General features: G+C 40.4%; 1 protein-coding gene across 1 annotated transcript; it reads right to left on the bottom strand.

Moving 5' to 3' along the window:
* scn4ab (sodium channel, voltage-gated, type IV, alpha, b) lies at nt 1-24,530 on the bottom strand. The gene is made up of 26 exons (XM_066698735.1): nt 24,243-24,530; nt 21,140-21,458; nt 20,643-20,758; nt 19,915-20,007; nt 19,345-19,473; nt 18,269-18,360; nt 16,898-17,149; nt 16,684-16,747; nt 16,183-16,324; nt 15,583-15,783; nt 14,964-15,158; nt 14,441-14,564; nt 12,077-12,315; nt 11,679-11,852; nt 10,912-11,268; nt 8,515-8,973; nt 7,606-7,726; nt 7,213-7,367; nt 6,718-6,891; nt 5,401-5,523; nt 4,659-4,937; nt 4,177-4,230; nt 3,725-3,862; nt 3,303-3,407; nt 2,475-2,745; nt 1-2,356 (listed from the first exon to the last, which is right to left on the bottom strand). The coding sequence occupies exons 1-26, from the start codon at nt 24,353-24,355 to the stop codon at nt 1,188-1,190; spliced, it is 5,658 nt and encodes a 1,885-aa protein (XP_066554832.1). The 5' UTR covers nt 24,356-24,530; the 3' UTR covers nt 1-1,187.
* Nucleotides 24,531-26,203: the final 1,673 nt, after the last annotated feature.

Raw genomic sequence — 26,203 nt, 5'->3', positions numbered from 1 at the left:
ATATATATATATATATATATATAACATTTTTTCTTGTAAAAATGCTTGCTACCTGATATTCCGGACTCCAGGTTTAATGTTTGTTGTTGTTGTTCATTTAAAGAATAAGATAATTGTCATACTAAAACATTGTATCAGCACAATACTCCAGTTTCTTCAGGGGAATGGGCCCATGGGCCCCAGTGCATCTGTCCTGAGATTAATTTAATGTGTTTTTTTACACCTTATAATACTATACTCTTTCACACATAATTCCTAATTTGGGTGATTTCAAGCACTATCCTTATCTGTTTGAGCCCCAGAATTAGTCAAAATAAAAAAGTATCAAAGTGCTGAAAAGACAAAGCTTCCCTATTTCTATCCATCAGCCCCTGTAACTTGCATTAAAAAAGTAACCTTTCTGTCACTATATTTTGCAGAAGCAGTGATGTTTACAGCTGGCTTATGTACTTTGAATGAGCTGCACAGCAGAAATTACTTGGAAACGTGTGGAGTTAACAGTCTATCAGGATGTAGCTTTTATTAGTATATTATAGTATAGTATATTTACTAGTATATTCTGGAAAAAAAAATAATATAATAGATAGACTCCAGGCCAATGCAGTTTATAAATTCAAGACAGGTAATATGTGGATTTCTCCACAGTCATTATGGAGCCCATCCTCCTAAGCCTTAATAATAAGCTGGACTGTTTTGGCAGTTTAGTTTATAAATCAATGTTAAGGGTGTGCTTCAAGAAGAATCACAATGCAGTGGGATAAGTAAGTAGGTGGACTATTGCCAATGAATATTAAAAGGCTAAAAGTAGGCTGACTCAATTTTGTCTTTAATCCTTAGGATTCTGCCCAACCGTAAGATCTGCTCAGTGCGCACCTGTGTCACAAAACTTGGAAAGGGGACAAATTAACAATGATAATTCAGCTTTGAAGATGACTGTCTTTCGCTTAGAGACGGACGGACAGAGAGGCTTATTTTGGTTGTTAGGAAACCCTATTCAATACCCTACACCCCAGGCAGTTGATCAGCTGTGCACCAACCCTTCAAATCATTGGCGAGCCTTCCACATTATTGGTGAAGCCCCTAAATCCTCCACCTCTTTCAGAACCCCCAGCAGCTCTACAGCGGGATGATGTTTCTACACTGGTACTAAAGGAAGATGAAAGATATTTTTCAGAAGCATTCGGGCATTATACAATGGACTCCCGGATGTTGCCTCTGGAAGCAGTTGCAGCGCTGTGCGGAGTGGACCGCAGGACAACCTCACTAGTGACCTCAACGGGGGCTTGTGCGCCGTAGTGTTCACTCATCTTCTCTGCAATCAGTCCTGCCTTCTCTGGAGCCTCCTCTCCCTCTTTGTCCGTTCCACCCTTGCCGTTGTGACGATACATATAAGAAGCTTGCTTGACGGAGCGCCTCAGCAGGTGTCGGCGGTAAGCCCTCTGGATGACACTTGCTGCCACCTCCTCCTGCTTCCGCTTGAGAGTGGTGGTAATGGGCTCGTAGGACACCTTGGAAGGATTGGCGGCCATGAATTTCTCCTCCATGCTCTCCTTAAGGGCATCCATTTCTCCTGAGTCTCCCAGGACCTCTTTGGTCAAGGCAAACAGGATATCCAGGCAGTGGATTTTGTCTCCAGGCACCATGGGAAGGTCCAAGGATATGAGTTTGATTTTGTTGGGCTTTGGTATCTTCAGAGGATCCTGCAAAGTGTCACAGAAATCTGAGAGTCTGCTGTACTCGATGAACTGGGTGGCGTCGGGGTCGAATTTCTCCCAGGTCTCGTAGAACATTTCAAAGTCATCCTCGCACAAGGGCTCACCGCTCTCCTCTGTGGCCACGTTGAAGTTCTCCAGGATGATGGCAATGTACATGTTGACCACGATGAGGAAGGAGACTATGATGTAACTGCAGAAGAAGACAATGCCCATTAATGGGTTGCCACAGTTGCCCTTGATGTCGGTGCCAGGGTTCTGGATGGTGGGGTCACAGTCTGGAGGCTCGCTGTTGAGGATGGGCAGCAGCAACCCATCCCAGCCAGCCGATGTGGTGATCATGAACAGGCAGATGATGCTGTTCCCAAACGTCTCAAAATTGAAGATGTCATCAATGCCAGCTTGCTTTTTGACATAGGCAAAGTTGGCCATCCCAAATATAGAGTAAATGAACATGACCAGGAAGAGAAGCAGGCCGATGTTGAACAGGGCGGGCAGCGACATCATCAAGGCAAACAACAGGGTTCTGATGCCCTTGGCCCCCCGAATGAGACGCAGCACACGCCCGATCCTGGCCAGTCTGATGACACGGAACAGCGTGGGAGAGACAAAGTATTTCTCTATGATGTCTGCCAGCATGATACCTGAAACGAAATTGATGTACAATTGTAAAAGCAAACAACATTCTGGTCCATGATTAAAGAATGTATTCTGAATCAAGCAGGCAGGCAAGTCCAGAAGATACCATAGCCACTGACTTACCCACGATGGAGAGAATGACGACAACAAAGTCGAAAATGTTCCATCCAATGGTGAAGAAGTAGTGTCTCAGCGCAAACATTTTGAGGACACACTCAGCTGTGAACACCATGATGAAAACCAGATTTATCCAGTACAGGATCTCTTCCTGCTCTGGACTCTGGTCGTCTGTCTCCACCATCATCGTCACCATGTTGAGACAGATCAGGACCATGATGAAGATGTCGAAGAATTGTTTGGAGACAAAGTCGAATACCAGCCCTTGGATTTTGTTCTTCGGAGGTTGTTATTGCAGAGGTGGCGCAGAGGAGAAGGAGAAGAACGCACAAGAAACAAAATCAAAATCAAATTACACACACAAGCTGTCTCAGTCCATAGGGATTTGCATGATAAAACTTTAGGTTAATAGGATTTTAATAACTTTTTTTCAAGTTTACTAAAGACCCCAACTTCTCTCATACTTTGCATTATGGGAGCACATGAAGAGTCCCTATACTTGGACACATGTTTTCCTATGTAACCTATACAGCCAAAATGCATAGTCCTGTAAGTTAATATTTTCCTTTAAAATACATGCTATTCTCCAAGCCACGTTGGGACTATTTGTAGTAGGCATAACACTAAACCTCGATATTTAATGCAGTGCTGAAATCTATTTTTATATTTAACTATAATTTGTAATTGGAACGTTAGTGAGTCACCTAGGATGATGATCATAATAATAATAATAATAATAATAATAATAATAATAATAATAATAATAATAATAATAATAATGGCTAAAGTACTGTGTTTGTCTGCTTCCCTTGTGCTTTCTTGCAGTGCATTTACCAGTGGTCTGGGAATTGGTTTTTGTGGTTTCTTGGAACCCAGCTTTTTCATGGCATTGTAGTACTTCTTCTGTTCCTCAGTCATGAAGATATCCTTCCCTCCAAAGTATAGAGACAGTAACCATTATTGTTATTACAAGTGAATGTATTAATAGGAAGAGTCTGAAAAACGTAATGTGCATTAAGGATACATTTTCCGTTTCATTCTTCATTCAATGTTGATCACAAAAAAGAAAGCCACATCATCAATCGTGACCTAATTAAATACATAAACATTGTAATCAACACACACAATCATGTGTGTCCCACCGTCCCACATGAGAGAAAGTAAAAAACTGGTTCATTAAATCCCTGGAAGAACTGAGGAAGTGTAAGTGAAAACCTCCACTGCAACAGCCCACTTCTCCTCATTTCGATACTTATCTTTTTCTTCTGCTGGTTGAAATTGTCTATAATGACACCAATGAAGAGATTGAGGGTGAAGAAGGCCCCAAAAATGATGAAGATGACGAAGTAGATGTACATATACAGGTTGCTCTCATACACCGGCTGATCCTCAATCTAAGCACACAGGAAGAGGAAACAGGAGGAGGCTATGGATGTTCATGGATTTATAAATTGTGTCTCTAGCAATACACCTCTTACAACTAAACCCCCATCATGCTTTAGTATAATTAGTTTGAGTGTAAAGACAAACAACCCTCAATGTCGCAAAACATAGATGCTTTTCCTCACTGCTCCGCTGCAGAATTAATATTTCCTTTTGCTCCTGACAAGCCTTACCCCTGAATTGCTCAGGAATGCAAAAAATCTAATTCTCATGTATAAAGTTCTTTGTTATGGAAAGATAATCAGTAACAGTAACAGAGTTTTACCTCCCGAGAATCCACCGCGGCATACATGATGTCCATCCAGCCCTTAAATGTAGCCTGGAAAGACAAAACCAGAAATTGTTCATGGCTATCTGACGCATGATTCTGCTCTGATGGTGCACACACAGGGTAACATTTCAAGGAAGGCCTTTCAAAGACAAACACGCTGGGAAGAATACTAGTGTTGCACCTGCGTGTGTGGTGTCACCCACCTGGCCAGGACTCTTCTCAGGCATTATAGTGGGATGGCATGGGATGATGTTTGGATTAATTCAGAATTTAAAAAGGAAGAGTTGCATTTTTTCCTAATGGCGAGAGGGTGTGCTCTTCCCAGTGATGACGAAAGGAAAACAGTATTTTACGGAAAAACTAATTTGCAAGTTCATTAGAAGCGACAACTTTACCCTGACAACTAGTATCACAGAGTATATCTGTTTTGAAAGAACCGAAACCTGTTGATGTGAAGGGGAACCTAAGGAACTCACCACTTGCAGCAGGGACAGATATCCCAAGCCGACATTGTCAAAGTTGACCTTCACGTTCACCCACCGCACTTCATTGGTGTACATCAACGCTAAGCAGTCACTTTTGTTGTTGACCTCGCTGACATCGATTATCTCGTCTGAGGTGATGTTGACACACTTCCAGTACTTGCCAGCGAACAGGTTGACTCCCATGATGCTGAAGATCAGCCAAAAGATCAGACAGACCAGCAAGACATTCATAATGGAGGGAATGGCACCAACCAAGGCGTTCACCACAACCTGTCCCGACAAACACAATCAACTCAGAAGCAATTACCTTATTCATCAAGCCATCAAGACACATCAAACTGTCCAATTAGACACTTCATCAACATAGAAAGTGAGGGTAGTCTTGGGACTTATAAAAATTATGCCTTATCAGAAAGTATTTATTTAGATCAGTGGTGTCATTAATGTTATTATTTTCTCAGGTAGGCTTATCTAAGATGTTCACTTTTTAAGTCATAAATAGAGATCCATCAAAAAAAAGGGGAACTCCCAAAAGGAAATACTGGTTTTTGATTTGCTTTTGCAACTTCTATTATGCAGCAGCTTTCATATACTGAGACTATTATTATTATTATTATTATTATTATTATTATTATTATTATTATTATTATTATTATTATTATTATTATTATTAATAATAATATATATAATATATATATATATATATATATAAGAAGGTGTGTTCAGCACTTACTCGCATTCCCTCAAATCGTGACAGTGCTCTCAGCGGTCTCAAAGCCCTCAGGGTTCTCAGAGATTTGATGGGCCCGAGTTCTGAATACCCCAATAAGTTTGCTGTCAAACTGATCAAGGAAACCTGAGACAACATTTCTTCAGTAAGACAGATTTTGAAAAGGTTCCGCAAAGTAAATATCTGACAAGCAGCATCACTGCATTCAAATATTTTACACACACAGAGTCTAGATTTATAATGTTTACAATACTAAACTGAAAAAATATCTGAATACCTACATATTTCATTTGATATTTTTTATGAATTCTGAAATTTTATACTAACAAACAATATATTTGGATATATGCAAATATATCAAATATGCAAATATATATGCATATATTTGGCACCTATCAAAAAATGTATTTTAATATATGTATTATTAAAATTGGGACCTTATTTCAGCCCTTAAGAATATTCAGAATATCACTGTTTCCTCTGCAGTTTATTTTTACACTTCCTTTTTTGCGAAGTTTCCGAATTGACTTCATATCTGTAAAATCAGGTGTTGGTATCAGCTGATACTAAATAAACAGCACCTACATTCCTAATCATTGATTCATTTTACAAAGCAAGTATGTATTCCTGAAATACTTATTTGCAAATATATAAAAACTATGGGTGGAAATAGTCTAGGCATATCCTGCAAACCTAGTGGTGCTTGGATTTCAGGAAATAACAGTATAGCAGTGCAAAACAGGGTACTTAACTCTCTCCTCTCTGTGCCTACTTAAGCAAAACATTTTGGAAATATACTAACAGCTGCTCGACAGATACCCAACGCTAAGGAAATCTTAGAGTCTTTAGATGCATCGATTTTGGAAAGTGGCCAGTTAAAGAGACATCCTTCCTTCAAAAAAACGGCCTCAATTTAGCGTCTCCTGCTAGGAGCTAGGAACTATATCCCTAAACCACAGTGATGCACATAACAATGCATCAGGACAATTGCCAAAATACAAGAAATGGACGTTCACTAAATATTTAATAGGCCTATTATTTGGCGTTAATTATGTCTGCAATCCCTTTGACAGATGGCCAAAGGAATCTTGTGCCATTCCGTCCACAGAGCAGTTTTCTTGTGCAGAGACAGAACATCCTTTCTGTGTCGGGTTGTCAACGCTGTTCCTAAATCTACTCTTTCAGGTCTTCCTTTGTTATTTATATATTTTTTATTATAAAGGATGCAAAAATAAGTTGGCAAAATAGGATATTAGAAACAAATGTGTCATAATGAATAATAATAATGGAATTCAATTAAGGAACATAAATAATGCTTACATCCACAATCAGAAAATCGAGCCAGCACCACGCGTTTGTGAAGTAGGTCTTGAACCCATAAGCCACCCACTTCAGGAGCATTTCAATCACAAACACATAGGTGAAGACTTTATCCGCATATTCCAAGATGATTTTGATCACCCTTCGCTGTTCAATGTATATGTCTTCAAAGGCCTAGGGATACACATACCAAAAGAAAACAACACTATTTAAAAAAAAGAATACTGAACCAATTCAACAAAAAAAAAGTTCTGGTGATGTTTTTTGCACTAGTCTTAATGATTTTCATCTAATTTTTATTACATTTTAAATATATATAAAACCTTTCTAAATGCAGAGGTTTAACCCTTACATATGCTTAGCATAATCTGCAGAATAATCTGGCACTTTTGCATTTCACCATGCATTTATGGAGCGTTTACTTTGTGTTTACTTCTGATACCTCGTACATTTTTATAAGATAAAGGTTTTTGGGTTTTTCTTTACAAAACATACCAGGGCTCCACTGCTCAACAGAATCATGAAGATGATGAAGGTCTCAAACCAGTTGTGCTCCACAATAGTGAAGCAGACTTTTCTCAGGTTCCACCAGGTCTTGCCTTTGCCCTGTTTGATGTCCACTGTGAGACAGGGGCAGCGCCTGATGCAGTCTGCAATGGAGACAGAGAGAAAGAGCAAGTCAGCTAGTGGATCTCTGAGTGAAAATATTTCAGTGTGTACATATGAGTGGGTGAGGGTGAATTTTTCTGTCTTTCAATACAAATAGACAAACAGAGGAATAGATAAACAGACAAAATAGAAAATTGGATAGATAGATAGGCAGTGCATAGATAAATTAAATATAGAGCTGCCACACTATGCAGGCTGATAGCCCTCCTGGCGCAGTACCGTCTGTGAAGCAGGCCTCAGGGCCTTCCGTCTCGGCGTCCTCTTCCATCTCCTCTTCCACCTCCGGCTCAGGAGGCTTGTAGTCCGCAGTGCTACAAGAGCCCTCATCACCGAACTTCTTCTGCAAGGACAAAGCAACCAGTCATGGTTTTGTCTCAGATGAGCTTCAGAACAGAGCACAAATGCCAGGGAAAACAAAAAGCTTACTGAATGTATTAGGGGATAACAGTGTGTGCAATTATTAAATATAAATTTAACAGATTAATAACTGTTTTTCCCCATGCCAACGGATGAGAGTGCAAAGCTAGCAGGCTACCGGCAGTTCAAACATGTGCTATACATAGATGAGACATAAATGTGATGGTTTTAACTATTAAACGTGTAGTGTTTTAGTGTTAGTCGATGCTTAAATATGATAAAGGTAGTTAGTTTACTGATTCTCCAGGGTGATTGATGGGCCTGTGGCCTTCCTGTGTCACATGATCTACATCAAGTGACATGATTTCTGTTCCTCTACCACACTGCCTTCCACCCACAGATTGCCTCTGCAGATGTTGCTCTCTCTGCTTGTAATGTGATTTTCCAGGCACCTTTCTCTCCTTCCCACAATGCTGACACAATCTTATCCGGAAACTCTAGCTCAGGTACATCTGTGCAGCTCTTGGCTTAAACATATACATTATTTCTCAACAAGTACTGCATAAGCGCTGTATCAGAGTGCACGTCGGGAAACAGATAGGTAAAAGCTATGCAATGCACTATTCATTAGGTGGCAATAACAAAACTGACCTGTCTCCTGTAAAAAGATGCAGCTGTTCATAGGACCATCCATTTGAACAAGTTCTTAATATGAATATGATAAAGATAATATCAATATCAAACCATGAAAAGTGTGATCCCACTTCTTACTTTCTTGGGCAGTTCTGCTTCCTCCTCAGAGCTGACGTCATCCTCGTCTGGGTTTTCGAAATCGGACTCTCCCTTGGCGATCGGCACGCTCACACTCACAGTCACGTCAGCATTGGCCATGAACCCACTGTGGTCCAGCTCAGCCCCCGGGGCAGGGTCATTGGCCGAAACGCCATCAACCATCTTGCAGTCTGCCTTGGTCTCCTCCCTCGAGTCCATGTGATTAAGGACGAATTTCTCCTTCTTGAGGTCATCTTCGTCATAAACGTCGTCTTCTTTTGGTTTCTTGCCCAGCCGCTGCCGGATAAACCCAAGGATGAAGCCCTTCACAAAGTCAATGCCTCTTGTGATCCTGCCGATGGCGATCTGCAGGTTATTCATCTCCCCGTCCTCATCCCCCCCCGCCAGGTTGTCAGCGCTGAAGGAGCTCAGCAGCAAAGCCAAGAAGAGATTCAACACCTGACGAGACAGAAGCGAACAGATCACCCCGCTGATCTAGTTCACTCCACTTACACTGTGCTGAAATGCAACTGGACCAACTGGTCTCGTTCAAGTCTGCAGAAACAACTTTAGTAAAGTGACGACCTCTGTTGGTGTAACTTTTTGAAGGCACATGGGTACCTTCATGTTATGGTGCAAAATCAAGAATACATACTGTGGTGCTGATTTCAGAATACAAAAAGTAGTTTAATTACATGTGTGTCTAGTTCCCCATCAGAGAACATTCTGCATACAATGTTATCATATTTTATAATGATGCGTACCACAACAGAATCTGACTTAATGACTTCTAACACACAACAACTGAAGCTCACAAATTCTCGACAGTTGGCCATAGTACTTCGGCAGAGTACTAATGCAGAAAATGCAGAAAACACATACAATTAGTGCTTTCTTTGATCTGAATTGCTGAACTTCACTGTAAGTAATACAATCTAGTGTCTTTCTCAGAAATCAGACACGTAACACCAGATTCATGCAGTTCAGTCATGACTGAAGTGCTACTAAATATTATGCTGTCTGACGCCAATGTTCAGACAGCTATCTTTAGTGCTGAATCTGTATTGGTCCATATCCTGGTTCCTATTTCTCACGTTTGGATGGGGATCATGGTTACAGAGCCCCAGCAGGCTGATATAGGTGTTATGAATCAGCAGAGGCCCCAAAAAAGGGCTACAGAAAGAGGGAAAGAGGGTGGATGAGCAAGCGAAATTATGGCTTTATGTTGCAGCAGTAGGAATTTATGTTTATGCCAGTGGAAATCACTTCATGCATCTTTCGCTCTATTTGTTTTCCTCAGGGAAGACAAATCATAGGCGAAGCTGAAATTAGCAACAACTCCATCTATTCCACACCAACCAGTCATTCTGGGGTGAAAGATTTTTCCCGGCTAAGATGATACACCTATCCCTTACCTTTCTTGTCACAAAGACCCCCCCTGTCCCAACACTAGGGGTTCTTTCAAAGTACCACAGTAAAAACAGCTCATAGTTAGAGGAGGATTCGGTCACTTCCTTTCAATTAGTACATTCTTCTGGGGTATAACAACTCCTCTTGTCTTAGATCTGTGCATTCAGCTGTTGTTACTGTTTGTACCTCCAGTGCCAGAGATGCACTTGAGATGGGTCTTAGCACATAAAACCAAGGTCAGAGCTTACTGGCTCAAGTCATGTGATTTAAATAGAACCCCTTGAATAAATAGCTTGTCTCATATCTGCTAATGTTTGTGCTCAGGACTGAGATCAGCCAATGGAACAGGACAAAAAAGTCATGTTTGTTTTGTCACATCATTCCTCGCTGGACTTTTGTTACCTCAGAGTACGTGTTATTTCCTCTTCTTCCTAAGAATAACCCAACAGGAAATACAGTCGGTGTCATTTATAGAAAAAGGACCATTTGGTTCCCACCATAAATATGGAGCTTATATTATTATCAACCAACAGCTAGTGCGCTTGTCCTTTTCTGTAATGTTAAACCCAGGGTCAGGGACAGAGAACTCTCCTAAATCATTCAACAATTTTTTCCGAGCTAATGGTGAAGAAATTGAGCAACTGTTATATTTTCAGACATTAACCATAGTACTGGAAATTCATTTGTCTCTGACTCCAAGGATTTAATCTTTGAAGCTCACTTTCCATAAAGAGATGCAATAATTCCATCATTAATCATCACATTAATTTGTATTCCCATATAGCATAAAATGTTTCAAAGGAGAATTACATAAATAAATAATAGCTGCCTTTGCTGGTCTGGGAGAAAAACAAATGTATTAGTATTATATATTTTTGTTTCTTATAGTAATGATTATGTTATTGCAAAGGAGACCAACTAGCACCATAAGACATGTTCTAAACTGCGAATTGTGATGATCAGAAGTTAGCAAGCGGGTCTGCTCACCACCAGGTTTCCGATGACCATAACCATCATGAAGACGATAAGACACATGCCCTGGCCCGCCACCTCCATGCAGTCCCACATGGTCTCAATCCACTCGCCGCACAGGATTCGGAAGACGATGAGGAAGGAGTGAAAGAAGTCGGTCATGTGCCAGCGCGGCAGCTGACAGTCCTCCGCGATTTTGCACACGCAGTCCTTGTAGCTCTTGCCGAAGAGTTGCATGCCCACTACAGCGAAGATGAACACAATGATGGCCAGCACCAGGGTCAGGTTGCCCAGGGCCCCCACTGAGTTGCCAATGATCTTGATCAGCATGCTCAAGGTGGGCCACGACTTGGCCAGTTTGAAGACACGCAGCTGTTTCGCACCAACCCCGGAAAGAGAGGTTTACAGTCAAAAAACACATCCGTTGCACTTCCAAAAGTCAGATTAGAATATATACGTTCATGTAGAAAATTGTGGTATGCCCTTTCTGGTTTTGTCCCAAAACTATCAGACTGTCTAACTGTCAGATCTATAGAATCCAGGCCAGAGATCCCTACATAGTCAGTATGAGTCTCTAATAAGCTTCCAGGCAGATGTTTGGTACTCTTTCTGAACTAAATTCCTGGTGTCTTCCATATTTTTGTTGTCAGACTTCATACCAGCCTTTCAATGTAAAACTAAACATCTAATCTAATCACTGATGTCTGATGTGGAAAGGCATCAATCACAGAAAGAAATTGCTAGATCCTGAACTATGAGAGAAAATAATAAATCTGACTTACCAAACGGAAAGACCTCAGTACAGAAAGGCCCTGGACATTGGCAAGCCCCAGCTCCACCAAACTCAGAGAGACAATAATGCTGTCAAAAATATTCCAGCCTGTCTGGAAGTAGTAGTACGGGTCCAGGGCAATGAGTTTGAAAACCATCTCAGCAGTGAAGATTCCAGTGAAAACCTACAGAGGTGGGAGGCAGGGAGAAAACATTCACATAATATTCGCTGAAAGCCTCCGAAAAAGCACTGAAACATAAATGCTGAACAGAAAGCTACATGTCTGGGGTGGCAGGGTTCAGGATAATCCCCCCGCCCCATAGTGAAACACTGCATACATACATTGTTAATTTGCTGCCAAAAAAAGTACATGAACAACAAAGAGAAATTGAATGTAGATTCTCTTACCAGGTTTCCTACACTTAGCATGTGCTCAAAATCCGGACTCATGGGATAATGCTCCATAGCCATGAACAGAGTGTTCAGCACAATACAAATTGTGATGCCCAGGTCCACAAAGGGGTCCATCACCACAAAGTGCACAAAGTTCTTAAACTTAATCCACAGTGGGCAACAGTCCCACTTGAGCACCAGGTTGGCAAACTTGTACCACCATGGAGGACAAGCCTGTTGAGCTTCTTCCAGTTCTGTCATGCAGATGTGGGTATGAAAATAAAGAGAGAGTGAAACTTACTGGCAGCAATACTGTTTGCCTGGGACAGTACGATATGATCTGAAGAAGCAGCAGATGAGTAATTACACCATGTCTTTAATTACGCCATGTCTTTTACCACTTCACATGAAGCTAAAATAAATCAAACCTGTGAAGAAACAAAATGTACACCTTCACGTTTCTCAAGCTTTTTCCTTCTGATTGTCGTGGGCTTTAGGAAATATTGGAAGGGAAAGGGTTAAATCTTCTGCTAATGAGCCATTCAAGGCAAAGTGCTTTAGGAAAGGTAAAGAATGTGACAACAAACACGTGTCTGTCTAACAGAAGATATCGACGCCAAGCAGAAATATTAGTGGCTTATCGCCTTTTAGGTTTGTTATTGTACATGAATATGATAACATGCCACACAATGCCATTGGTCTCACACAGTCTCTTTCCTCCAGACAATAGTTACTAGCAAAACTTGATAATCTTATCAATTAGACACCCTCTTATGCCTAGTTTCCTTTGCTGAAGTAGCCGCACACAGTCGGCTGGATATGCGTTCCTGAGCTTTTTGTAAAACCTGGCCAATCTCAGAAGCTGTGTTGTGGGAGGTCCCAGAGGGATTGTGGGGATAGTGTTGTGTTTCCATTATAAAAAAGTAGACAGACAACAACACTACAAGTGATGGAGCCTGACATGGAAAGGATTTTTGTTATTATTTGTTTTGCTATTTTATTCTTTCTGCTTTATTTGATTGTATACAGCATAAAAAATACCCAGGTTTCTATAAATAAACATTATGAAAAGCAAAAAGTGTATTGACAACGTTTTATTCAGACAACCAGTAAAATATCATAAGAAAGCTTTTCCATGTGCAACAATAAAGTAGTGCTATTTGCTAAAGATCGCTTGTTTTCTACTCCAGTGCTAAAGTACTATTGTGCTTCAATAATTGCAATAATATTTCTGTAGTTTTTTTTTAATGTGGCACACCCAAAGGATGTGTGCATTCTTCTAGAAACTATTATTATTATTATTGTAACCATAATCAAGATATGTGCTAGTAGATATGCCTTTCTGTAATGATTGAGGAGACATAGTTTGTGGCTTTTAAACTGCGCAACTTGACTCCCTTAACTTATTACTCATACTCCAGATTTATATAGTATAACTGCAAATTACACTTTTTGTTGTATTTTTATTAATTTACTTACCACATGCCCTTACCCAGGGCAACTTACAGTTCAAACAAAATACACGTTTCAAGAATAATCATACAGTAACAGCAGCTACAATATAGCAGGTTATAATGTACACATTTCAGTCATGTCGTTAATAAATGTAAAAACTTTAGTCCTACTAAGTACAAGTTTGACTAAATTATACACATTTCAATAATCTCATTACCATAAATGCAGCTACAGTATACAGTACCTTGAGTCCTAATAATTTTCATATTCATATTTATGAACCTTGAGTGGCACAAATGAATGCATTTATGAAACTATTCCTTAATGTTTCAGAGGGTAACACACATCAGCTGTAATTATTATTGTCCTTAATTTTTTGTACTCTGCCCGAAGTTTTTTTAACTTGTCACACTTTGTTGGCCTGATGGCTGCTTCTGGCCCCATCTCGAAGCAGATAGCAAAGTGGGCCAGAAAACTTGGCCATGGCCGGCCACTTAGGCAGTGGAAACACCCATTTTCATGGGGCTAAACCATTCCTGGGACTCATGGAAACATCTTTGACTGGTAAGGCCATTCGTCATATAGATGCACTTGGGATAAGTATAAAAATGTTTGCTGTTACCCAAAGCATTTCCGACAGTAACAAGGGGGAAATGTTTTAATATATGAACATCTTAAGTCAAGTAAACTGAATTAAAATAATGATGACACATACGGCAGCTTGAGTTGAAATCAGATTTCACGAATTCACGCTGATCAGTTGAGAGAAGGCAAGAAAGCTCAATGGGGCATACAACAATGTAGCCCATTACAGGTTTGGTTACAAATGAGAGAAGATGTCTGTACTTTCTCACATAAGATTCAACACAACCAACCCAAAGAGTGCTAAGTGCATGCTGGGGATTATGAATTGACATCAGTTACCTTCCATTGCGTTTGTGTGGACACTGACACTGCTAGCTGTTCTCTTTTGCAGTCCTGGTTCATCCAGATATGTCATACTGGGCTTAGAACTAGATCTCTCCTCTTTCTTCTCTTCAGCAACAGACTACAGAGACAGGTAATTCCAAGAAAAAGGGGATTTAATAATTGATATATTTACACAAGGGCCTGGATTCAATCACATCTTTGATGCATCAAACAAACACACATTAGCCAGTACTTCATGGTGACTTTTCACTGGGCAGATGTCAAAGCCTCCAGAGAGTGACACATGATGAATCTGACAGTCTGAATTTTTATTGAATGAGGGAATGATACTGTGTGTGTGTCTGGGGCAAATACAGCATTTCAGAAAGGTGAGCTCCCTGTACAGAAAAGCCAAGATGACACACAAAATTATCAACTGATAGAAATTGACCGAAAATTATGGCGGATTTTAGGTATGACCACGCCTCACTTTGCCAGGCAATAACACTGGCCAAGCAAGGCACACAGAAGGGCTCACCTCTTCATCAGTGGAGACCCTGTCAATGAGCACTCTGGGCACAATCCTGCCGTTGCAGTCTGTGGGGGCATCTCCGTCCTCCCCCAGGCTATGCTCATCATCTGCAAATTCATGCTCTGAGCCGCCGTCTTTTTTCTTCACCTTTTTACTGCCCAGTGATGACTGACTTTCATGAGCCTTAGCTGGCCCATGTAGCTGTGAAGGGAGGAAGGAAGAAAAAACAAATACAATGAGTTTGTCACTTCACTATCAGCAACTATCCTCAACTGGGAGAGGGATACTCCACAAATTAAATGCCTTAAAGGATTTCCTCTCTGGACTCTGAACTAATTTGACTGCATCTGTTTGTTTGTTTTACTTATTGGTTCACAATTACCCATTATTTGTAGAATGGCAAACTGAGGATTTGAAGATGCCTTTACAAACTCTGCAAGACTCAGTAACTCAAGTCTAGGTCTTATAATCATCTTGTATTGATGCACAGTACAGTTATCGGAGTTGATCTGCTCATTTGTTCTTTTCTTGTGGTGTTCTGTTTTTTTTAACTGCTAGACCTTGAAAAAACATAGGCGGGTACAGTAATAAAAAGAAGAGGGAAGTGGAGGTCTTTTAACCAGACCTCGGCTTCCTGTTTCTTCAGCTGCTCTAAGATCCTCTGGAACTCTTCCTCCTTCTCTTTGGCCTCAGCCATGGTAGCCTCGTTCTGCTCGGCGTACGCCATGGCAACCACGGCCAGGATCAGGTTGATGAGGTAGAAGGAACCCAGGAAGATGATGACCACGAAGAAGATCATGTAGGTCTTGCCTGCCGCTCTGAGCGTCTACACAACGAGAGACAGAAGGAAGTGGTTTCTGATTCACGTAGATGAACCGACAAACACAGCATGCTTCCTTTATACCATACAGATAACACAGGGCTTTGTCTCATTTGCTGCCGCGAAATTCCAGACTCAAATGAACACATGAAATCTCTGGAGAGGCGACAGAAATAGAGAAGGGGTTGATTGTTAAATTTAACTAAAATAAATGTGTTTTTTTTTGTAGTAAAATTATTTGTGTGTCTAATGCTTACTTGTGTGATTTATAATAAGTAATAGGTCATGTGAAGTGACAGATTCTATCCCAAACTGCACCAAGTGGATATCTTATACAATAAGAGACATCCTTCACATGACCTATTAACAATAACACAACTAACAACACAGTGCAGGCATAAATACCAGTTGGAAGAGGTTTTCCCAAAAGTCCTGGGTCATCAGACGGAACAGGGACAGGAAAGCCCAGCCAAAGCTGTCATAGCTGGTGTAGCCATAATTGGGATTCCTCCCGGCCTTCATGCACGTGTATCCTTCTGGGCACTTCCTGTCAACAAGGCAGCAATGAAGGATCAGTTTGAACAGCAAGGCTATCCAGCAGTCTCAACTCAGGCCCTATTGCACACTAGGTACATACAACTTTGCAGGATAGCTCCAACATATATTTAATTACTAATTTCCACCAATTTGCAATTTAATTATATTCAGAAGTAAGTATATACTATTCCAATGTCAAATACAGCATTACATCCAAACCACGTTTCAAATATCAGATAATACACTGGTTTGTTTTTGTTCCAGGGCTTCTCCAAATTAAACATATACAGATTCAATCAAATTGATCAGATGATTCAATTAAATGCTACTCACATAAACCCTTCACACTACTGAATTAAATTGACATACCCAGCATCTGAGCTGTTTCCGCAAAGAAGAGCATCCAGACTGCCTTCCAGAAAGTAGAAGTTTTCTTAGAAATGAAAAAAATTAGGGCATATAATTATTATTATTAGTAGTAGTAGTAGTAGATGTCATAGTGTTATCATCATTTAATCATAATGTATCATCATCTTGTATATGATAAAAAAACAAATGGACTGTGCACAAATCTGTGAGTTACCGTCATTGTTGAGATATTCATTAAAGTCAAAAGTGCCCATGGTTTCATTCACGGTGTTGTTGGTGCTAAAAGTGAAGTTCCAGTATTCACTGTTTGGGAGAGGGGGCCACTTGACGCACTTGTGCCTCAGGTTACCCATGAAGAGCTGAAGCCCAATCAGCGCAAACACGCTCAAGCAGAAGACAGTCAGAATCATTACGTCGGACAGCTTCTTCACTGACTGAATCAGTGCACCAACAATTGTTTTCAAACCTGTTGAGACAGACAGAGACAGAGACAGAGACAGAGAGAGAGAGAGAGAGAGAGAGAGAGAGAGAGAGACTGTGAGATGGGTACAGGCACTGTCACCTTCACTGAAAAAAAGAAAGTAGATGAAAAACCATGAGAGTGGTAGGTATATTTCCCATGAACGACAAGACTAGCTCTGATAGACACTGTTTGATATATTTTGCAACTGTCCTGTCTGTCCATTCACTTGAGTCCTGTCCAGATTCTGCTGCCACTGCTGTGTGGATTGTCACATGGCAGTCCAGTGAACTCTTCCATTGAAAAAAATGGTTCTGAAGAAACTCCTCAGTGCTGTTGTCAGTTGGGGGTGTCTCTCAGCTCTTGCACCTTATTTAAATCCACTCAAAGCTTTTTGTACAGGTGACACTACTTGGCGCTTGTTTGTCACGCCTTCTTCAGTCTCAGGTGATGAGGAATGATGGATGATGTGAACTTCACTGTTGCCAGCACAGCAAGGGCAGCACTGGCCTGCATTAGCATAGGTGATGTCACCTAGTCAGGGGCAACATCACAAACCACTGCTGAACACTGAGGCATTTGCATTTACCTGACTCAGGATTACTTACTTATCCTCTTTACTCCAAGATGAGCATATGAGGAGCCCTACATCTTGACAGCACTTAGCTTTTACTGTCCATGATGTAGGACCTCACTTACTGTACTTGCCTGTTTAAATTGTAAATTGGAATTTGTAAAATGTATTATTTTGAATTGCTATGTTTTAGTTTAATTGAATTTGTAATGATTGATGCCTTTTATTTAACTGTATTTTTGCACTTTGTTTTACACTTACGTTGTAAGTCGCCCTGGATAAGGGCGTCTGCCAAGAAAATAAATAAATAAATAAATAAATAAATAATAATAATAATAATAATAATGTCAAAACAAGAAACGTCCATGCTTTTCTGTCTTTCGTCTTTACTTCGACTCAGGATTGAAAAAATAATAAACCTTAACATTAAAAGTTAATGTCTTAACTTAGAAGAGGGGGTGGGGGAAGGAAGCCAGGCATTAGACCTTCCAGAGAGTACAAAAGTGGATATGCAATGATCTACAACAATGATCTTCTCGGGGGGCACGTACCAGGAATCACAGTGATTGTCTTAAGAGCTCGGAGCACACGGAACGTTCTAAGAGCCGACACATTGCCCAGATCCACAAACTCAGTGACATATCTGCAAATGAAAATAAAAAAACAAATTTATATAGTTTTTAAAAGTCACAAAACATTGAAATATAGCAAATACAAAAATTACAACTGTTACTGTTATCCTGGTATTCCTTGCAGTATAGTATACAAAAGGGGACATAAGTGCAGTTGCTATGGTAAATGATATGCTTTCACAGAGACTAAATTTAGATCAAGGCAACTGTCCACTCATGATGCCAAATGGTAGCATTATCTCTTAAATGACAGCTGATGAGAGAATGGATGGACCATTCAGCCACCTAGTGGACCCAGGTATCAGTAATTGAGAGTGCTTTGAGAGACCAAGGGCAGATGTTTATAGAAACGTAAGGAGGGGGAGAAAACAAAAAAATAGTGGCAAATTAGCAAAGAGCTCAGTAGTTAGCTCAGTCATAACAAGGGCTTGATTTTTGAAAACAAACTCCAAAAAGCCAAGTAAGCTACAGATGTAGGAACGTACCCCCGATAAGTAGGGTCGTGTGGAGTGCCAGCCGCTAAATGCACTGGGAGCAGGGGGTGGGAAGGATGTGTGAGTGTGTGTGTGGGGGGGGGGCAGCTAAATTTAGAGTGAGTACATGACCCCCATTCGAAAGTTGACAAACGTTTTCATTCTGAGGAGCCGCGTTGTTAGTAAAGGTTAAAGAACACGGGTTTGTTCTCCTGGGTCCGGGCCTGAAAGGTGCACGGCGGCCAGAGCTTTACAATCGCAAGGGGAACCTGAGGAGCCACTTCCTGTGAAGCGCTCCTGAGGTGCTGTAAATACCATGACCTTTAACCCATTGCTCAGTTTGTCTGTGTCTCACCCTGGGATTAAACACCAAAAGGAAATCCTAAAGTCCTTCAAGTTCAAAAAAACCTTCCTGTCTGCAATCTCTCACCCAGCCCGTGCTTTATTTAGTTTTTTAATGCTTTTTCATGAGAAGGGGGTGATTTATTTCTCTAAATGTAATGGGGCAGGAGACATACTCACGCCATTGTGATAACGCTGAAATCTAACCAGTTCCATGGATCTCGAAGGAATGTAAAATCACCGATACAGAAGCCCCTTGCTAAAACCTTGATCATTGCTTCAAAGGTATAAATACCTGTAAAAACATACCTAAAGGGAGAAGAAATTGTTCAATGGTTACTAAAAGGGTAAACAGTAGACTGTAGAGTAGAGGTGACCTATACAAGATAATCTATACCTGTCAGACTGTACCTGTAATACAGCAGCCTAATCTCCTGGGCTGTTTAGCACTCTTGCTCATATACACTTTCTTATTAAACTATGCTTTCTTATGCTCCTGCTTACTTATGTATTGTCAGCACTTCTAATGCTTTACTGCCTACCCCTTCCATTAGCACAGACCTGGGACATAACTGTATTATATCTGCAATTGTTAGCTCATTGTTCCAGGATGTGTTCTAATTCTATTTTGGACTGATTGTATTACTGCATTTTGTAAGTCTTGGAAATGTTCCGTGTGTTAATAAACTACAGCACACTACAGTTTGTTGTGGTTTTGCCCATATATAAATACACAAATAAATAACTTACTCTACAATTTTATTCCAGGCTGGAGGATTACTCAACGTCATGAAGACACAGTTTGATAAAATGGTTAACATGATGAACATGCTAAATAATTTAAGGAAATTAGTTAAGGAATAATGTTCCCTGGCACATAAAAATCACTTATTGGAAGTGACATATAGTACATTGTTAGGCATACTCAGAAAAGCTGTCACTGAAGCAATCTTGGTTAATTCTAAGATTTGTTTGTGGTGAACCGCACACCTCCAGTGACATCACTGCTTGATTGGTTGAACAATCTATCCATCCATTTCAAAACCACTTCTCCTGGCAAGGGTTGCAGGGAAGCCAGAGGCAGGCATAGGGCACAAGGCAGGAATACACCCAGCACAGGACACCAGTCCATCGCTGGGCAACACACACAGGGCAATTTAGAGAAACCAATTAACCTAACCCACATGTCTTTGGACATCACGCCACCTGGTTGAACAATCTAATCTTAATTAAATAATGGGGAAAAATAAAAATAAATGAGCAAGACTAAATGAATGACACTAAACAAAAGATTAAGCACTAGGCTTCCTACATCCCTTGGCTAATCATCAATGGAATAAAGAATACACCATTTGGTTTTACTGGAACATCAAAAAACAAATGAAACATCGAACAAATAAAACAAACAAAACTGGTAGTCAGAGACAGCTTCACCCCCTTTCTGTCCTAAAGCAGCATGATTACAAAAAGGATATGGATGTATGAGAACTTTGATTGCTCCTCTCCGGATCAGATTAAATGGACTCAGGATGTAGCAGGCAGGTTCTGCATTAAACCTGTGGATTGTCTTCCCTTTAGTAATGACTATAAATGTCTGAAAAACAAGAGAACATCATCATTGTTAAAGAACACATCACCAGCATTGTCATAACGTGGTTGTGATTAGCAGTCTCAATGTTGAAAGGACAATATTCATATTCTACAGTATATCAAATTACAATATTGCACTTAAAGTAGGGAAACTCCAAAATAAGACCAGAGTTTAGGATGTGCTTACTATTCCTCAATACATCAGCAACACATCATGTGATGGGTCTTGTGTTTAGCAAAAATCTGAAGTCTCAGCACCGATAGTGAAGTGTATTTTTTAGAACCCTATCTAAACTATACCCGATTTCAAATGGTCTTAATAAGGTTTTCTCAATTAAGGCTTTAAACCAGGAACACCATTGAACAAAAAACAACATTCACTGACTTTCTTTGCGCTGTAGAAGGGGTCCAGGTCCTCTATGGGATCATTGAAGAGCTCCGGAGGGAGGTCGCCATAGATGAAGGGCAGGGGCTTCCCTGCCTCCAGATCACTGCTGGGCTTGGGCAGGTTCTCCTCCAGGACCTCAACATGCTGCTTTTTCTCCTTGACAGCATTCTCCTGCAGGATGCGCTTCTCGATTTCCACCAGCGACTCTGGGGTGAAGCGACGGAAGACGTCGGGGCCTGTCAGAGGGAACAGGTTCGCCATCTTCGCATTCTGCACTGCGGGAGGATCCGCACGGAGCTCTCTCTTTAACAAAGGGCTGAAACCAGAAAGGGCGGGGTTGGAGAGAAGCGGTGATTAGTAAAGCTTATTTGTATAATATTTGTATAGGTTTGTGTGTTTCTGTGGTATATGTACTGTATGTATAGATTAACTATTGCCCCATCTAAATCTCTAATTTGTCATGTCCCTTAAACTGAAACCCCTTCAGAGATACCTTGCCCTACAGGCTGATCCCCCACAGTGCGGTCTTAGATTAAGGTAGTCAATGACTGCATCTTATATTGCACAGTGCATGCTTTGGAAGTGGAATGTACATTGCCTTCTTCCCTCCAGTGATGGCTGACGGGTTGCATTGGTGAGACTAGCGTTTGAAAAATATGGTTGGGTATGGTCCGGAAGGGCTAGATCAAAAGCTCAATAACCGTCAATGGCAACCCAAGACTTATTTCACACTGCTGTCCATACAGTGTGTGTACTCCATAATTTAAACCTCAGCTTTCATTAACTGCTGTCTTTTGTAACACATCTGCCAAAATTCAAAGCAAGCACTTTGTCTCTGTCAGAATCATTATGCATCTTATCTGAAAGGCCAGATAATGGGATGGGGGAAGAGGAGACAGAAAAGACAAAGGACAATATATGAACAATTGGCCATAATCCAGTACCATCTGAGGATTGAAAGAAAGAAATCATTCATGTGCAGACTTTTTGAACCTAGTGGAAATACATACTAACAAGTGAAGTTGTCAGGGTACAATGTTGGGGTTCTAAGCTCAACCAGATACCAGATAATATATCCTAATCACATTCCAAATATAAAATTAGGAATTTTAGATCCATTGCTTCACATAACATCTTGTTCTCCTGCCTACACACTGAAAGGTTTCACACAGTGTTCAGGACATGGCTTTGAACAGCTCCTTTGTTCACTATTAGTGATGATGCAATTGCTGAATACCACACTCTGGACTGAGATTAAAGAATCGGACAGCGTTGAAGAGTCAGAAAGGTCCTGTACTATACATAATGCTTTACATTTCCCCCGAATCAAAACAAAGTGAGCACAGCCAATGCTTTGTGTCTTGTTCTTTTCTGTATTTTATTAGCAGCTGTTTCTCATCAGTGTTCCAATAACAGTCTTATGTCACCACAGCATCTTGTTCCAGACATTTCCTTACAATGGGGATCAAGACGTTTTAATGAGCATTCTGGACTGCAGGGCACAAGTGCAGATAAAAAAAAACTTGTACAACTTACTCTGTATGAGCACACATCTTTGTATGTGCATCTGCAATGCATAACAAAACTTGTTCTCATTCCATAACTTCTTTCTGAATGGCCTATAAATTCCAGACTATATCGATGAAAAAGCTTTACTTCGTTAGCTTACCTATACCTACCTGTTTGTCATGGTTGATTGAAGGGTGCATCTCTTATATAGTTACTTAAGTATACTGGTGTGCTATTCACGGAACTCTAGAAAATTCACATTCAATAAGTAAATTAATAAGTAAATAAGAATAAATGTCTCATTTATTTCAATTAAATACATTCCTGAAAGAATTACATAAAGATTAGTATGCCACAAATTATTTAGAACTCAGTAGATGAGCCTCATTGTATCACACCTATCAGGTACCAAATTACCCAAAGCATTGAAATCTTCACTTCATACAGGAACATTGAGTATTCACCCCACCCCTAAATAAAAATGAACATATGGATTATTTCTAATTTTTTAATAATTCTTTTTTTCGTAAACATCCACATCCTCAGCGAATACAGATATGGCAATAAATTAACCGAAATCCTAAATAATTTTCACAATCCTTATTTTGAAATGTGATACTGCATTTTTGTGACAAATTGAGAGAATTCACATGATAAACTATTGAATTACATCATTAGGTTACCTACCACCTTTTAGGCCTGAACAACAGGCTGAACCTCATCCATAACCAACATAAACATTTCAAATATTTCAAGCATTTAAAGTTGACTGGGGTCTCTAACCCTATCCTAACCCTACCTGCAGGGGTGGACTGGGACCAAAAAGCGGCCCTAGACTTATACCCAGTGGGGCGACGGCTGGTGAAGTCTGGGTCCCAATAAAGTGTGGTACAGGGCAGGTGGGATTGCCAAAGTGTGGTCCGGGGAGGGGGGGATGTTGGTGATGTGCGGTCCGGGTCTCTACACCGGGCGACCGACCCACATGGGAATCGACCAGCACACCGAACTTTGCCAGAATTGCTCGATGGCAGTCATAGCTCATAACTTTATCACCTAACTTCATTATAATTCAGAATTCCACTAAATGTATCAAAATAATCTTCTATAAACTCCCCAAATAAACTCCACATTCTTACCTGCATCTGTATCCCAAATTAAAATTTAATTTGGTCACAGTTTCTAATTTCACATTGTCCCTCTTTTCCATCAGGATTTGTTTCTTAAATCATTAAAACCTAAATAATATTCAGAATAATATTCTAAACCATGATACTGTGTGGCAGCATGAAAAGGTGACAAATAACTTTCTAACTTTTGGAATACAAAAAGTTAGGACCCTGACTTTAACAATGTGGTTAGAAAGTATTTCAATAAGCTATTGAGATTTAATCATTGACAAATATGTGTTCCCTCTAGCTGAGACCAAAAATCCCCAGCTTGTCTCATGGTCTGATGCTTTTCATAAATCACTCAAAAGGTCCATTGAAGCTGAATGTCATGACAAATCATAACAGCTATATTTCTAGGATATTTCAATTTTTCCAGATAACAGAAAGAGACACCTGGACCCAATATTTGTATTTAAACTTACATGAAGTCCCCAGGAAACAGTTGCTTTTTGCGATTCTCCCTCAGAAATGCCTTATTCCTCTCCCAAATATCTAGCAGGGTGATCATCTTGTTCTTCATCCTAATCGGGTCCATGGCTGCATATAGTGTGTTCTTCTCCCTCTTCCCTCCACTGGAAGTGTGTTCACTTTCTGATTCAAACCCACATTTAAAGTCTTCTTTTGTCCGTTGGTTACCATGACATTTTGAGAGCACTGCCCACTGGACAAAGATTAAACGATCCAGCGGGGTTCAACTCCAAAGTTCCTCTATTGGACTTTGTTTTTCACATTTCCCAGAATTCTCATTGCAAGCTCTGCCAATTTGTTTTCCCTTCTTTTTCAATTACATAGTTACTTCGTTTTACAAAGAGACCTTGGTTACAATCAGCCATAACGGGGACATCAGCTCAAAAACAATGTAATGTACTACAGAGGTGTATGTCTTGTTATTTTGTATGTATTTGGTTTGTTTTTCAGGATTCTTTATCAGTTCAATTATGGGATGGGATGCAACTTGTGCAGCAAAACAACACTTCAATAGTGCTTTTTATTTTAATAGTATTGTTTCTGTTTTACTTGTAATGCTTGTTATGTCTAACTTGGGCCAAAAAATAACCTGTGAATTTAACTCAATTGAAAACGTACTAATTTCAAAATAAAGCCATTCCCTCTGATAGCATTGAATTTTATCAATATTCTCGAGCTGACAACCTTATACACTCTCTGTCTGCATCTCTTGCTGTATTTCATGACTCAGGTGCCATTTAAAACAAATACACCAACTAACATCTGACCTTTGAATGGTTTATATTTCAATATAATTAAATATTTGCTCTTAGAAAATAAGTACAATAGAGATGAAGCTTAAATTTCTTTTTGCTTCCACATCATTCCCCTTCACTGCTTAGTGTACCTGCTTTTTAAATGTGTTTTTTTAATAAATGTTTTCAATCTTAATAAATAATATTCCTTGTGTGGAGAGATCAGACATCCTCATGACTCTGGCACAGGTAGACCCACAGATTCTCTGTTGTAAAGTATACGTGCAGAGAGACCAGAACCGAGAAAGGTGTGGATGTGTGACAGTGCGGATTTGTTGATTTCGAAGGTGTGCAGTGAGGGGAGAGCAGTGCTGGGACAGGGCAGTGGACGGTCCGGTGCTGGGGCAGATACGGTGGCTTCTCAGCTGCCGCTGTCAATCGCAGGCGGCGTCGGGTTTCAGCAGCGCGATGACTCCACTCATTCCTGACGCTCTGAAACCTCTCGCTCTCTCACATCACACCGATAAACAGCCTGCATTCCAACTCGGCTTACCGACTCCCACCTCTCCCTCTTTCTATTTTACACACACAGAAATCCGCCCCGCTTCCGCCTCCCCGGCCGTCCAATATGTCGCTTAAAGTTAATCTTTCATTTTTTCTGCCAGAAATGGCCGGCCACTGCTATTTTCCCACAACTATTAGGCTACACCTATGCCTATTAAAAGGCTCCTGCTCGGGTCCACGAGGGTATTTTTAAGATACTCTCTCGCTGAGTCTTCCTTCAGCTGAGGGGATTGAGGCTCAGCCTTAAAATATATCTTCTTCTGAAGTAGTGTCTTGTTTGTGCTTTTTGTATTTGTGTGTGTGTGTGTGTGTCTTTTTTTTTTCCCATGCAAAGAAATGACACAAGTGATTCATTGCCTTTCCTGAGTGAAAGCGAGCCAGCGAGAAAGCACAACATTATAGCACACTGGGATCTGCATTGAAGAGATAGGGTATAGTTAAATCCAGGCAAGATTAAACGATTTGCACAGCAATTTCTATGGGACATTTTCCAGGTTCTGTCTGTTCTGTCCCATCCCACGTACAAGATTCCCTACACTACCATGAGTTTTGATGCTCCCCGTCACATGTCGGAAGTCATGTCACTGATTGACAGACAGTATGAAATGTGTGTGACT

This window comes from Amia ocellicauda, chromosome 3 (assembly GCF_036373705.1).
Source record: "Amia ocellicauda isolate fAmiCal2 chromosome 3, fAmiCal2.hap1, whole genome shotgun sequence".
NCBI lineage: Eukaryota > Metazoa > Chordata > Actinopteri > Amiiformes > Amiidae > Amia > Amia ocellicauda.
The sequence above is the reverse complement of the archived record's forward strand: the minus strand, read 5'-3'. Positions and strand labels throughout refer to the sequence as shown.